Source organism: Morone saxatilis, unplaced genomic scaffold (genome assembly GCF_004916995.1).
Source record: "Morone saxatilis isolate NCDOM2014 unplaced genomic scaffold, NCSU_SB_2.0 Contig20, whole genome shotgun sequence".
NCBI classification, from domain to species: domain Eukaryota; kingdom Metazoa; phylum Chordata; class Actinopteri; family Moronidae; genus Morone; species Morone saxatilis.
In genome coordinates this window covers 1,710,143-1,724,754 of record NW_023339763.1, presented here as the reverse complement: position 1 = coordinate 1,724,754, position 14,612 = coordinate 1,710,143, and the positions used below count along the sequence as shown (strand labels likewise).

Sequence of the window (14,612 nt, the reverse complement as noted above, 5' to 3'; positions counted from 1 at the left end):
TCGTTACATACTCCAGATACAAATAAGGAGTTAAGGAGTAAAAGTACGAGTACCACACTGTAATAATACTCTGTTCAAGTTAATGTTTAATCATACCTAACGCTAGCGAAGGTAAGGTTGGAGAAACTAGCAAGAAACAGCTTAATTTTTAAAGAATCCGATCATTTCATTGGTTTGACTGATTATTATATGTTGTTTTCCCCTTTGTTGTTGTTATGTTCCTAAAACTTATATAAAACCTACATAATCATAATTTTCAAATAAATTATATTTTGTGTATCCCGGCTATCTTAATTGTTTTTTTCTCTTTCAACGCACTGCAAACTCTATTTTTATAAGGTGCTATACAAATAAAGTTTTATTGTCCCGTATGTATTCATGTTGATTTGTCGAGGGAACATTTTTTTCAACTCAGTATTGAACGATTTATGGAGCGATTTTGCTGTCGCAAAATAAATGATTGGGAGACTGACATTATTTTGAATATGGTTCCAGCAGAATGATTCATAATGATTATCGTGACTTGACCTTTCCTATAGTGTCACCAAAAATGCTCCCCAGAGGATGAACCCTGTCCAAACACAAAGGCAGAGCTCAGTAAGCTGAAGGGCAGAGAAATGAATGATTCCAAAACCCCCTTTGCTTTTAGTGATTTAGTGGTTGGATAAAGCTTTAAAATTTAGGATCTGCTATTGCCAAGGCTCAAATGCTGTATTCACACAGTCGTGGCAGGATGAGAAAAACACAAAAAGAACTCCCTCACCTTAACCACCCTGTAATTGAAGCGCAAATGCACCAACAATTAAGTAGTCCTCACACCAGTGCAGTTGTGAAAACTCTTCCCGCTTGAGTCTGCATTCACACATGACACATAATAAAACTGTGCATAGGGAATTGCTTGGAAATACTGTTACATATATCTGATTTAATGTGCTAAAACATGCCAGATCCCCAATATAGCCCTTCATTGTGCTTCAAAAACTGTATCAGACTAATAAATCCTCATTGTCAGCTGGTAGCTGTAATTTCATCCCCAATAAAGCCTGTCTGTGTGTCCGACAAATAAAAAATCACATCAAAAGTGTCTCCAATACGTCCCAGTAATGCCACTATACTTGCTCATTTCCTCTCCCTGGCACACAGGATCAGATCTTGACTTCAGTGTATTGGAAACTAATGAGGCAGCTCTCCACTCTCCTTGTCCACTTATGCACTCAAGTATAAAAGCTCTGTTGTTTGTTTGTGTTTTTCTTTTACTTTTTTAGATTTTGGCAGAAAACACAAACAGGAAATGAGAGGAAAAAAGTCTCATTGTGAGGGTTTTGTTGGACTTTGTTGCTTTGGTGTGACTTTGATCTTATTTTGGGGTATTAGGAAGGAAGGGGCAGGGGTTGGTGAATGGTTTGTGGGGATGGTGATATGAACAGTGAAGGGCCTTTGTGTTGAGCGTGAGCTTTCAGCACTGATCTTTGACCCACATATCTAAAAGGCTGGAGTCTTCAGGTTGCCAGCCTTCAATGATGTTCCTTGTTTTTAGGGTTTTAAAATGAAGCTTTAAATTAAACTACACCAGACTTTATTAAGCCAGGCTTTGAGCTTTGTGTTCGAGATCATATGTTCACGTTCTCTCATGTATGTTTCTAACATGTTTATATTTAGCAGTCTGCTTCAGGTACAAACAACATGCAGGCATTCAGTTCAGCATTCAGCCCATGTTAACAATCACAAAGCCGGAGGATGTGTGATACAGGTATCCTTGACATTCAGTCACTAAGTGAACAAGAGGAACATTAATAACAACAAAATAACCCGAGGAGAAAAAAAGGTGAAAAAAAGACAGAAACATGAGAAAACCCACCCAAATTCCCTGTCACATTTGAATAATACTGTGTTACAAAGGTATAAAATGGAGATTGTCTTCTTATTTCTAGCTGTGAAGTATTTAATGAGGAGCTGGCAGAGTCCTCTATCTGTGGATAAAATCAAACGCATAAATACTCCGGCAAAATTCTGATTAACAAGTTAACAAATCTCCCTCCAGTATATCATATCACACAACACTAATGCAACCAGATCGGAGTGACATGTTGCACATTGTAGGGCAGTGGTTCGCAACCTGGGGGTCGGGACCCCCACTAGTGCTCGCCAAAGCTCCATGGGAGGTTGCAAGGCCTTATTTACTTTAAATATTCACAGTAGGCCTGTATCTCAACAATGTGTTCATTTCTGTGAAGAAAAGTAAATGTCTGTCTAATAGAACAATGACCAAGTGACAGGAACAAGAAAACTTCACTGAATTTGTCAAAAAAGAATCCTATTAAGTCTGTATGATTGTTAAATGATTAAAAGTACTGAGAGTATGATGTAGTATGAGAGAATTGTATAAAAAAGTTCCCTGAACAGGAAATAATCTGCTCAGAATTCATCCAAATCTCTCGTTTTACACACACTTCCTGCAGTTACTGAGTTCACTGTTTGGATTCATTAAAAATGAAATATGTGACTTAGTCAATTTACGAAATGATAGAAAAGGAAAAAGGTTGTGAACCAGTGTCGTAGGGAGTGAACATTTAGCAGATATATAGCTATATCAGGATTGTTAGCAGCTAACACTGAACAGATTGCTGATATTATGTCATAAGAAGCAACCTTACACAAATAAACAAACAACTGAATACACTTGTACTTGATGCTTTTTTTATTACTGCAAAAGGCACAATAAATAGATACGCTGATGCCCTCCGAAGGCCAGTTTTGCAAGAGCAACTGATTTTTTATTTATTTTCAAACTCGGGGTCTCACAATGAAACATAATGTACAATTTCACCTGCCTCCCCCAGCCTCCCCCAGCCTCTGCCCACCTCCACATACAGCTCACATAATCTACATGCATTTCATGGTCACAAAGTAAAAGTGAGATTAATAATCGTGGGAATAAAGTAATAAAAATAGGAAATAATGACACAATGAAGCACAATAATAAGGCAGAATACAGTGAAGGTAGACAAATAATATACAAAATCTACAGTTTAATGATTATATAGGATCAGGCATTTTTATTATACTCCTAACATATCTCCATTGTTTAATGGATGTGAGTTTCTGTAACTGTAAATAATAAGTTCACGCTCCACACTGACTGATACTGGTGTCTCTTTATTGGACAGTACAAACATAAACCTCACTTCACTATGATTTTTGATTTGATTATATTCAATCTAATTCCCCTAATATGCACAGAAAATGTGTGAATGTGATCCTAGTTTAATTCATACCTGCTTTTGAATTCTTATGCTGTAATTGATCTCTTTCACATTGTGGTTTTATTTTAATAATAATAACACATTTATTTTATGTAGTGCTTTAAACGGTACTCAAAGGCACTTTACATGAAGACAATAAGACAATATCTGTATAAAACAACTACTATAACAGCTATAAACAGGAACAGCATAAAACTAAAAGAAAACCAATATCTACATTTTTAAAACTGACTTATTGATGTTAACACTATCTCAGGATGAGAAAACCTCTCTGCTGTTGAGGGGCGCTGATGCTGTTGTGCATGCTTCCATCCTCTGGCTGCTGTGGTGCACTGCAGGAGTGAACTCATAAGGAATGAGCAGTGTAGTACCTGTGCACTCTATATGGATACACCTGGATAAACAGGGAAACATCAGCAGTGTATTGACACATTTCATCATGATCAATTTAACAATTTAATATAGATCAGACAGCTCACAGACAATCCTATTACAGTGTGGTTATTAAGAAGCCTAATCTTTGATTTTAAGTGTTTAACATTACACCAGTATGCTTGTATCTTTATACAATATATATATATTCATATTCTTCATATGAATATATTCTATACTATTTTTACTCTGTACTCAGGTCTCACTTTTAAATAGATTTAAATATGAACATTACTTCCTGATTATAGATTAAGTTTACATTAAAAACAATGTATTTGACACAATTAACAGAAATCAGAAATAATCACCTTATTCTTATTACATGCAATTTACAGAAGCAATACTTCAATGTCAAATGTTCATGATATAAGACAAAAAAATATTCTTTGGTGAATTTCTTTAGATGTAGGAGACATTTCTCAACAAATGGAACATTTAATCCCCCAGTTTTATCTACAAAACTAATACACACTATGGATTTATTTTGTAAACAAGGTAATGCAGACTAAGACTATAGAGCCATGTGTTACAGTAACAGCTTCAGTTGAGTAATAATTCTACACCCAATTGATTGTATTCCCCTTTTCAAACACTTGGACTCATGGAAAAGCTCCAAATAATCCATGTGGGACAAAACTAATTAAATAAAAAGTGAGGCTGTGAGGAAATAAATACTAATAAATAAATAATAAATACTTTTGCATGGATCAAGTCTGTTTCGGTTTCACAGTGACATTGTGTCTGTGTGGTCCAGGTTAGCAGCTAGTTATTGTGAAAAAAACAATGATGAAAAAAGCATTTCATAATAATGGCATGAGATTAAACAATGTATTTCATATTACTTTACACTTTTTGACGCATTAAAAATCCAATTATTTATTCATAATGTGATTTATTTACTTTTTTTAATATATGTAATTACGGCCTGAATGGCCTTCCATAAAAACTAAAGGGAAGATGGTAAAAGCTGAACATATATGAGCACTGTTAACTGCTTGTAAGGATGAAACATTGTTACATTTATTAAAATTGATTATATAGGCAATTATTTCTCTTTCATTGTATAATAATTACATCATCATCTCTTGTTGACACAGCAACGCAACTAAATAAAAGGTAAAAAACAGATTAACATCTGTTACTGTGTACAGAAGCATGTGTTATCCAAGCTGTGAGTTACAAAAAATCATATGTAACATTACTACATTATAGTTTAGACAGATTTTATAATATGTGGCACATTAAAGTTAAACATTGTATTGCATTTGAAGCTCTATAAGTTTCTATCATTTTACTTACAGACTTGTGATTTAAAGTTACATCAAAATAGACAAATAATAAGCATCTCTTCAACAATAACTCCACATTCAATACAAGGGGTACATGCAGTTAATACCACATTAATATAACTTCCTTTAATTAATTAATCCATCTAAATACTTTACATATTTATATAGATGTTTTTACACAGCAATATTAAAAGTTAACAAATATCCTCCTGCCCCCACCAGCCCCTCTCTGAGTCCCAACTGTATTCTGGGATATATGCTGGATATCTTCAGGTTTAACCTTTATCACGACAATTTGTCCACTTTCCTCTCAGGTTTGACCAACGCAGGCTTTTAAAAGCACAAATGATGACAGCGATACTCCATATTTGTTGACCAAAACAGAAACAAACGAATTGGTTTTTTAAGGGCTCCTCAGGGCCGTCCATTATTACAATTTACCTTTTTTTTTTTTTTACATAATTTAGGTGAATAAATGTATAAACTGTTTTTATATTTGCACTGCACAAAAATAAACTCTACTTAACAGATAGCTTCATGTATTTTAACTTTATTGTATATTAATCTTTGTCTGTGGGGATGGTGTCAATCTCTGCTTGGGCATCTGAAAAAGCCTTTAGCTGGTCCTGAAAAGCATCTCAGGTTGCATTTATATCAAGGAACTTTATGATTAAACCTAAACTTTTGCTGATGATAATAATAATGTGGGGATACAGTGGCGAACCCTTAACCTTTTGTACACAGGCCCCAACTGCAGGAAGCCTTTCCCTGTCCCATTACAGAGCCTCCCTGTATCCGCTGAGCTACACAGGGCATAGAGCCAATAACTCTGGCCTCTTTAATTCTATGCTCTACCCACTGAGCTTCGTGTCCACAGCAGTACAGGGGCGAGACTCAGGCGACCTGCCACACTGACCACAGCGTGCCCAGTGTGATGCTGTAGGCCACCACGGCCACTAAGTACACCCTGAAGAGCAGCACGTCCAGCACGTAGCCGACCTGCAGCCACTCCTTGGCAACTTCCCGGCACCTGTCCCTCTTCTCCAGGAAGTGGCGTATCGCTGTCACTTCCTGCAGGATGTTGTCCATGACAGGCGGTGTGGGGTCTCTGGAGGGGGGCAGCCCCAGTCCGAGCAGCCCACCTTCTCTGTCGTGCTGGCTGAGCCTTCGGCCTATCTCGCAGGTGTGGTGGAGGGTGCACTGGGCTGAAAAAGAAAAGTGAATTGGGTTGGTTTGATTAAAAACCTGAATGAAAGACCTGAAAGACTGAAAACCACCTTACCGGTCCCATAGTTGTTGTCCTTGTAGTGCTCCAGGTCGGAGGCCTGGGAGGACAGTCTGGAGCAGAGCCGGTGCTTCTTGTGGATGCAGAAGAGGACCGGAGCCCTTTCCAGCACCAGGTACTTCACCCAGTGGGGGACAGGGGTCTGCAAGTCCTGCTTGTGCACCAGACGCACAATCAGCACGGTTTCTGTGAGGCTGATCACCAGGAGGGCCATGCAAACCACGAAGTATACACCTAGAGAACGGGTGAGATGACACAAGATGTTGTGGATTCTCTTTAAAAGCAGATAGATGGAGAATAATTGCTGCTCAGTTTTGTTTTGTGCTCTTCTAATATTATAGTTTACCAACTTTTTGTCTGTTTTTCTAATTTCCACATTTCTTTAGAGGTTAAAAAGAAAGCAGTTGTTTGCCTGAACAGTTTCCTTACAGAAATCCTTTCCTAAATGCAAGCTCCTGATAAGCCGTAATGGATCACCTATCAGCGGGGTTCCTATAGCGGTGGCAGGCAAAGTGTCGGATACAATGATGAGGAAGACAGAGTAGCCCAGCAGCAGTGTGATCTTGAAGGAAACCCGCTCTCCGCTGTCTGGTGGCAGGTAGAAACCCACAATGTCCATCACCATCAGGAAGATACTGGGCAGCAGCAGGTTCACGGTGTAGAACAACGGTCGCCGCCGGATCACCACCTGGAGGGAGGTAGATCTGAAGTTAAAAATGGCTGTTGTGGGGGAGGCAGGATGTGGTTAGCTTATAGCTTAGCATAGACTGGAAACAGCTCATCTGGCTCACGTCAGAACTGTCAAAAAACAACAGTTTATCCATCGAAAGTTGAAGAATATCACTGTTTATTTGGTATCAGCCATTGATTTGTGGTTCTGAGCGTTTGCAGCTAAACAGATATTTGGCTTTTTATGCTATAAAGGAAACACTGTGCTTAATGGACAGACCTGAGATTTATATTAATCAGCTAAACTCACTACCATAAAGACAAATAAGGATATTTCACAAAATTGTACAATTATTAAATGTCCTTTTTTAGTCTTTATTCCTGAGTTAACAGTAGAGAATTTTCTTTAACTATTCTCAAAATGTCTGTTTAAAAATAATATTTGTAGACTTGTGTCAAAAGTATGAATTTAAATTAATGTAATTCTGAATAAAGTTTGATAAAAACAGCAAAAAGATGCATTTTAACTTTAAATAACAAGAGATGTACATAGTTCAATAAGCAACTGAAGTAGTGAATAATGATAATATCAGATAAATATTTGAGGATAACTGAAATACAGACTACACCTGCAGTGAAATATATTTTTGTTTGTATTGGTAATATCAGGCGTCAGTCAGTGTTGTGATTGGCAGAAGATGAAGAAGAGAAACAGAGAGGGAACGAATTTACCCCCCCCCCTCGTTTATTTTTATTTTATTTATGAATGTGTTTGTCTGCTGTCTAAGAAAGTAATATATATATATATATATATATATATATTAAGAGAGACAGAGAGTTAGGGTTTAGTACTATTTTATTTTAAATGAGTCTCTTAGGGTGAGAGTTAGGGTTTTCTTATATTATACATCTCGATTTAGTGAGTATTTTTATGTTAAAGGTACCTTACATGTGTTATTTTGTTTCTTTGTTGTTCTTTTATTTAAATTATTTACAGCAGTATTATAATTATATATAATTATAAGTATTGTTCGTAGTATAAGTTAGTATATTAGTATAATCACTCTAAAACTGTCAGTAAATTACAATTATTTTCCTTTTTACAGTGACAGGACCTAGCTGCAGTGAATAGGCCTTAATTTAATTAAAACATTTTCAGTTATAATCATTTTATTTTGTTAAGTAAACCTTTGTGGTAGCTACCTTGAGTCAATAACCCAAAAGTCTCCATCTTTCATATCTAAAATCCAGCCACTGTGTGTTCAATGCAGCTCAGTAATTCTTCACATTTCAAACATTAAACTCTTGCCTTTGACAGATAAGCTGTAACGATATTTGAGTACATTTAAGTAGCTTTAAGTCTGGACTAGGATGGTTGAATGAAAGAAGATACTGAATGTCTACAATAACAGCAGTCTGGCAGGTCTTTGGCCACCCTGTGATACTACACGTGTAACTTGAAAGTTTAAATACTCACATGGAACTTCATCTCAGCGTAATAGTCGTCATTGTCCACACTGAAGATCTTGTAGTTGGACAGAATATGGAGCAGCTCCCACTCTCCCTGGTTCATGAAGACACTCTTGTCCTCCCTGAGCTCCTCGGGGCTTCGCATCAGGGTGATGTTGATGTCGTCAACTGCAGATCGAACACAATGATGGGAGCAGTGTGAAACAGCCATGGCAACAAGTTACCTTTCACCCACCACTCTGCTCTCAGAGCACACGTCACAGCAGGGCGCCCAGAACAGAACAGTTGTTCTACTAAAGTCCTGATGAGAACAGCTGACTGACTGAGTTGGATGTTATTTTCTAACACCAGTGATTCTTTTGTTACATTTTGCCAGAATTACATCAAGAGCAGCATAAATGTAGATAATGTGAGTCACTGAGAGAGCTGCAGGGATGTTACTAATGTGAAGTAAATACTTCAAAAATGTTAGAAATTAGTTATGAGCTGTAAAAGATAACTGAGAGATTATTGTACGGAAGCCACAAACGGCCATGCTCACAATTTTTTTTTAATCTATTCATCTGTGAAGGAAATTATACACATGCTTATAGAGGCAAAAAAAATCGGAATACTTTCAAACTAAAACTAAAAAACAAAATGTATATGACCAATGATATGATCAAACACTCAAATGCTCTTTTTTTTCTCAGGTTTTAACTTTTTCAACCTAATGAATAATGTTGGAAAATGTGATGTTATAAAGGGACATTCTCAAAACCTCCGTATTAATATTTTTGTTTAAACCCCCAACTGCTAGATAGCAGTGTTGTAAACATAAACTTGGATGTTATAGGGATGGTGATAAAGATCCTACTGTTCTGCTTACATGACAACATATATATTGCCTTGCTTACATTATTCCAATATTTAATGTTTACATCCCTTGCCTTCACGTCGTCCTTGAGTAATGCATGCTACCTTCTGCGCTATGGTACATAGAAAGAAAAAGGTTCCTACATGAAACTGCTCACAACAAGGTCTGTGGATCATTTTGAGTGACAGGGTCTGGGATTTCTGGGAAAAGACATTGCTATTGAGTTTTTCAAATATATATTTTTTGGCAATTTGAGCACCCCAAGCCGATCAATCAAATGCACAGAGATGGAGAATAGCACCACAGGAGGACGAGGACAAATATGTATTGATTTTGGGGCGAACTGTCCCTTTAAACCAAAAAAGTTCAATCACACTTGTGCAATGTGTGCAGTGTAATTGAAGATTGTCTCACTGGTGTGTAGCCAACTCTGGAAGGTGAGGCTGCACTTCTGGACATCAAATGGGAAGTTGTAGATGTTGAGAGTGCAGGCTGTGACCACCTGGATGGGCTTGTAGTTACGCACCAGTCCGTCATGAGTCACATAGACGTAAGGTATGTCTGGAGACTTCCCCACGTCTACACTGCAGGTTAGAGACAACAACAGTTGGTTTTTGGAGTACAGAGTGAAGCCCTGGTAGAGTAATAAGTGTATGAACAGCAGCAGCTCTTACAACTCATTGATGAGGATGTCGGGCACCCACACATTAGCAGTGGGTAAAGAAACTTGTTTGACTTCATCAAAGTCTTCTGGGTTCCAGACCAGGAATTCATCTGTCCAAGACTCAAATATTCAAGAATGGAAGGAAAATAATGAGTAAAACACCTCAGAAATATGATCATAAACAGATTTCACGTGTTCAAACACAGTGTTTTAGTAACAGCAAATACATTATATCACCAGGGCTGCAACTAACACTTATTTTTATTGTCTATTGTCTTTATGATTAATCTGTAAATTATTTTATTATTAGTTTCAGTTCAGTGTCATAGAGAACTAAAGAAACCAGAAAATGTTCACATTTAAGATGCTAGTTGGCGATTCTTTTAATAGTTGACTAATAGATTAACCGTTGTAGCTCCTATTGGCACACAATTAAAATTGTCATTGAACTAAATGTAATTACAAATGGTCCTATGAGTTTTCTGTTATAAACATGACAAATTGGTTTAATTTGGGGCTGCACAATTAATCGAAATATTATTAAAATCCCAATATACAAATCACAGAAGCTGCACTGTAGCGCTGCAGAGATACCTGGCCTACAAATCTTGTAAGAAAACATGTTTGTTTAGTAAAAAAAAAAAAAAAAAAAGTTCACATCATAATGATTTTAATAGTTTTTTATTGAAAATGAAATTTGTGATGCAAAAAAGATCATTCCGACACTTATCCTGCGTCATATCGCAATATCTGTCAGAATAATACTGTGCATCCCTAGTTTAATTAATTGATTGATTGATTGATTGATTGATAACTTACAGTACATGTTGTCTCTTACCTGTCTGTACCACACATATGTTGTCAAAACCTGGTTCTTCTCATCCTGTTTTCAGAGAAACATTTTTCTTAATTCATATTATATTATTTCATATTATTACTTGTATTGTAATATTTATACATATTATTTGCTCAATATTCATACAAAATAAATAATATATTAAAGTTATTACATATATTAACAATTATAAATAAAGATTCAAATAAATAATTTTAAAATAATGACAATAAGAATATATAAAGAAATATAAAAATAAAATAACACATGGCATATAAGGGATCACATTTATATTTATCCACAAAATGGATCAGTTCCCATACAATATTACCACAGTCACGGCTCACTGTGACACCTTCATACAGTAACACTTGAATACGATGCAGCCATTGTTTATCTTCTTAGTAACACCAGCAGTAAATTGGGCCCGTTGAGCTTTTACTCCAACCAGTCTGATTTTAAAACACCATTTTTCTAACACACAAGCTCCAGTCTTCCTGCAAGTCAACTAGTTTGTGCTAATTTAATTGGAAATGCGATTGGGAATATGCATCATTGAAGCACAATATCAGCTGACACGATAAGGGACTCGATTAAGGTGGTTGCTTTATTATAAGAAGAGCTTCCCTGTCTCAAGGTTTGTGTGTTTTTCTAAATTAATGCGTTTAATCACATTAGCACTGGGGCCTGGTAGTGTTCCAGCATGGGAGGACAGTCTGTACAAAATCTGCAGCTAATGTTTGCCACAGGGAGCAAGGCAGGTTAATCCATCCACGCTGTATTAATATAAGGTTCATTTAAAGTGTTACAAACCCAATAAAACTAAAGTATGTGTAATTCAGATAATTATGCAGATAAAATATGGCATATAAAACTATAATTATAGTAGTTATGACAAACGCAGTAGGACTAACTCACCACATTGAGGATGGAGTAAACCATGAGGTCTATGGCCACTATAGTGGACGTCCTCCAGTCCTTCACTGGCCTCACTCCCTTCTTATACCCCGCACTCAGAAACTCAGATAGACGCACTAATGTGGCGTTGGCAAATCTTCCTGTGCTGCCGCCCAGTTTCTTCACTGCAAATGTACAAAATAATCATCTGAAGAAGTCAAACATTCAGTGTTTTATTTTTTATATTGTCATTCTTTAGAAAGGCCTGTGCTACTTGAAATAAACAGTTTCTTTATTTTAAAAAAGAGCTAGTTGATTAAAATGTACCTATATGTAAAAGTGGTTAAAGCAATTGCAAATAAAACCTTTTTTTCACAGTTTAAATAAGAAGAAATTTTAATTAACTATATTTATTATGCTGGTTTAAGGAATTCTACTCTAATAAATGGTATGTGCTGCATTATATTGATTTCAAATTTCCATGCAATCAAATCTAAAATATTTAATTTTACTAACTTTCAAGCAAGATTACTAATATTTGTTATTTGCAAATGTATTTAAGGGTCAGTTTTATTTAATTATAATTATGTATGTCACATTTTTAAATGTAATTTGTTTTGGTCTGTTTTACAAACAAAGCTTTATAAATAACAGTATAAAAATTAAAACAAAATAATTCAACATATTTCATAGCTGCATACTGTATTTTTAGCTGCAAAATTAATTAAAATATTATCGCAATATGGCCAAGTGCAATATCTAAATCACAGGAGCTGCAATTTTTTGATAAATAAGACCCCAAAAAATATCACATCACGATTTGACTCATTTATTCCCTCTAAAAATGTAATTTTGATGAAAAAATTATAATTCTTACTAATCATAGTATCTGTAAAAACAATCACAATAACCCTTATTTTAGCAGTACTATCAGTTAATAACTAATGGCTTGATAACCTTCATCCAATAATTCACCACTCTGACCAAACAACAATAATATACACACACATAGAAAAACTTCCATAATGTGTTATTATTCTCATTGTTGTTGTGATTTTTGTCTAATTTCTCATTATGATTGTTGTCTGAAATTATGTATTTATTTCATTTTTTAAGCACTTTAATGCCATTCTGTTTTATTATTATAATGCCATATCTCACATATAGCTTATTTTCTCAAACTGACTAAAATAATTCTGAATACTAAACCTTAAATGCAAAGATTTGGTCAGAATAACGCAAATAATACTTAAGTATTCATGTCTGAGACTCATCAGCAAATAAGAGTGAACAATCAGATATTTGGCAGCATATGACTGAGTGTAAAACAGAAGCTGCTGTACCTGTGCAGGCTCTTGATGCTCCTTGTATGAGAAGGAAAACGACTGCTGCCCAGGCTGATGAGAGTCTCATGGTGCCAGTTCACCTTCTCCTACAGTGGAGGTCTGCCCGCCGCTCTGATGAAAGGCCTTGGGATGCCTGACACCCATATCCTCCATGTCCATCCACTATATCCATCACCTCGCTCTCATCCACTATCAAAACCTTGTTAGTGTCACTCAGCTCGTAAGGGTGTATCCATCTGCTCTGACGCCACTCCTCCTTGTTCAATAAAGCAGCAAGCTCTCTGAGATAAATGGAGCTGAAAGACTGCAGGAATAAAAGCCGGTGACCGGATCGTATGTCACGCCCGAGTAATCGTTTAATTAAGTAATACGGCAAAGACTGGGCCAGTGGGTTGCAGTGATTCAGAACAATTAAAAGACCGTTAGGCGAGAGTGTCAACTCACTTACTGCAGACTAAGTTTCAGCATTTAATGTCAAACAGAAGAAACTTACAGCGGCTAATAGTCTGTCTTTCTGTTACAATAGCTTATATGGATGTTCAAGGAATACTAAAAGGAATTATTTTGTTTGCATGATGTATAACAAACCAACCGTTTATACGTAATTATATCCGTATTACCGTATTAGTAAAAAACCATGGCAGATTTGTTGATTTTAAGTAGTTCAATTGAAACTGAAAGATGAAGTTTTCCTTTATGGGCTCTTCTTAAGCTATAGGGAGAAGATTGGCTGTTTCTGTATAGTTATTCTTAATGCCTGCCCCCACGTTGGATTATGGCGGATACCCATTGAAATCAATGAAATGAGGTGGTAGAAACACTACCGCTTTTGTCCACAGGGGGCACCAGAATCAACCCAAAATTCAAGTCCATCACAGCGGCTTTAACATTACTTGTATAATAATAATACCACATGTAAATTGGATGCTAATATCTGGTGGCAGGAAATCTTATTTACTTTTTTAATCCGGACGTGCAGCCAGTTTATCAGCCACAATCACATAATGAGGTTGCACTGTTAGTGTGTCATTCAGTCCCACTTACTGAGTCAACATGGATTCCTTCCAAAATGAAACTCTGGCATGTGTTATGAACGCATCCTTGCTCACAGGAAAAGGACAAATTGGAATTAGAGAGTTGTGAGCGTCTCCGTCCAGAGAAGGCTGGACTCATCCAGCGTCAGATGTGTTGCCCCTGCGCTTCCTGGGGGTTTCCTTTGGTTTAAAGCCTCAGAGTTTGGATGGGACGGCAAACACGAGCGTGCTGTGTTCGCTTTTACTTGATGTCACCTTGCTGGATTTCTGGGGATTGATGTTTCTCAAAAGTTACCTCTCACTAGAGTCTGGAGTTGCCAGTATGTGAAGTTCAGAAATATAGCTTTTTGGAAAATGAACTTGATTTCATATTTGAAAGTCTTGGATTATAACAACGTAATTTACATTTCTTACCAAAGCAATTTGGTTATTTCAAGAAAAAGCATCATTTTTCTAAAGGTGCCCTTTCTTATAATTTAACCACTTTGCAGCATTAAGTCTGACGGTTCTGCAGCGCCACACTGCAGCTTTTGGGATTGGTTTTCTCCACGACGCGTTTGATAAAAAAGGAA

The 14,612-nt window shown here is 36.5% G+C and overlaps 1 protein-coding gene across 1 annotated transcript; it reads right to left on the bottom strand.

Moving 5' to 3' along the window:
• Positions 1 to 5,878: 5,878 nt before the first annotated feature.
• On the bottom strand, positions 5,879 to 13,159 carry htr3a (5-hydroxytryptamine (serotonin) receptor 3A). Its single transcript, XM_035666785.1, has 9 exons — positions 13,087 to 13,159; positions 11,682 to 11,845; positions 10,767 to 10,811; positions 9,939 to 10,048; positions 9,679 to 9,848; positions 8,416 to 8,576; positions 6,747 to 6,957; positions 6,267 to 6,503; positions 5,879 to 6,189 (listed from the first exon to the last, which is right to left on the bottom strand). The coding sequence occupies exons 1-9, from the start codon at positions 13,157 to 13,159 to the stop codon at positions 5,879 to 5,881; spliced, it is 1,482 nt and encodes a 493-aa protein (XP_035522678.1).
• Between the last annotated feature and the right edge of the window lie 1,453 nt (positions 13,160 to 14,612).